This window comes from Daktulosphaira vitifoliae, unplaced genomic scaffold (genome assembly GCF_025091365.1).
Source record: "Daktulosphaira vitifoliae isolate Bord-2020 unplaced genomic scaffold, ASM2509136v1 Scaffold_3605, whole genome shotgun sequence".
NCBI classification, from domain to species: domain Eukaryota; kingdom Metazoa; phylum Arthropoda; class Insecta; order Hemiptera; family Phylloxeridae; genus Daktulosphaira; species Daktulosphaira vitifoliae.
The window spans coordinates 1-1,044 of record NW_026103165.1 but is presented as its reverse complement, the minus strand read 5'-3'; the positions used below and the strand labels follow the sequence as shown (position 1 = coordinate 1,044).

Here is a 1,044-nt window from a genome sequence, read left to right as displayed (position 1 = left end):
TTATTTGCTACTTACAGATGGAGAATTTAGGCATCTTGGAGAAGAAATATCTAAACTCGATTCCTCATCATAATTATAATTAATTTCTTGAATATGTGAGGCTGACAATAAAATAGACAGTATTAAAATAAAATAAAAACTAAACATTTATTTATATTTATGTCTTACACATTGTATTAATTATAGCACCGGGAGATATTACTGGTGGAATAGGAGCGCACATTTGTTTTGTTTTATACCGTAAAGATCTTTTATCAAGATGTCTAGCAGAAGGATGTGCCCAAACAGTAGGTTTCTCATCAGAATTATCACTAGATGAATTAGAATTTGCTACTAACAAATGAGGCGATGAAACATTATTATTAGCTGTTAAAAACAAAATAAACAACAATAAAAGTCAGTTGTATAAAAAAATGTATAAATTACATTTAATCTCGCAATTTTCTTCAGAGTAAAATGTGCCATGTTGAGAAGACAGAGAACTAAAACCTATAGTGGATCCATTTGATGGTGGGTTAAATGAAGGAACCTTAGGTGTTGCAACAGGAATAGCAATTCTTTTTTTCTTAGGTCGTTTTTGAGTGACAGTTTTGCGAGATTTTAATTTTGAAAAAGTTTCATTAGAAGAATTGAATAATGGTTCTGCTCGTCTTTCCATTGAACTCCAATCACTATCAGAATCTGAATAGTCTAGACAGAGTATCAAATTAAAAAAACCTGTTATTAAAAATATTACTATTTTTATTTACTGGGTCTTCCTTTTTCTCTATGAAGCCTTATTTTATGTTTACTAGAGCTTGATAAACTATCTTGAACAAGAGAATAAGAATAATCTCCATCAAATGGATAATGACCAGGTACTATATCTTTAACCTAATAATAATATAAATATAAAAACATTTATACATAAATTAATTTAAATTCTTCTAACCTGAGCATATTCAGAACCTAAATCTACATTTTCAGGTGTAGCTAATGGAGCATAACTATAAGATGAACCACTACTATTGTAAGGTCGACTATAATGATCTTTTCCACCTATTA

General features: G+C 29.2%; 1 protein-coding gene across 1 annotated transcript; it reads right to left on the bottom strand.

Annotated features, from left to right (window-relative positions):
* Positions 1–15: 15 nt before the first annotated feature.
* Positions 16–1,038, bottom strand: LOC126910060 (uncharacterized; the record flags this gene model as incomplete). The annotated part of the gene is made up of 5 exons (XM_050692457.1): positions 932–1,038; positions 750–873; positions 427–690; positions 169–366; positions 16–101 (listed from the first exon to the last, which is right to left on the bottom strand). Coding segments are annotated over exons 3-5 (516 nt in total), but the record flags the coding sequence as incomplete, so codon positions are not given.
* Positions 1,039–1,044: the final 6 nt, after the last annotated feature.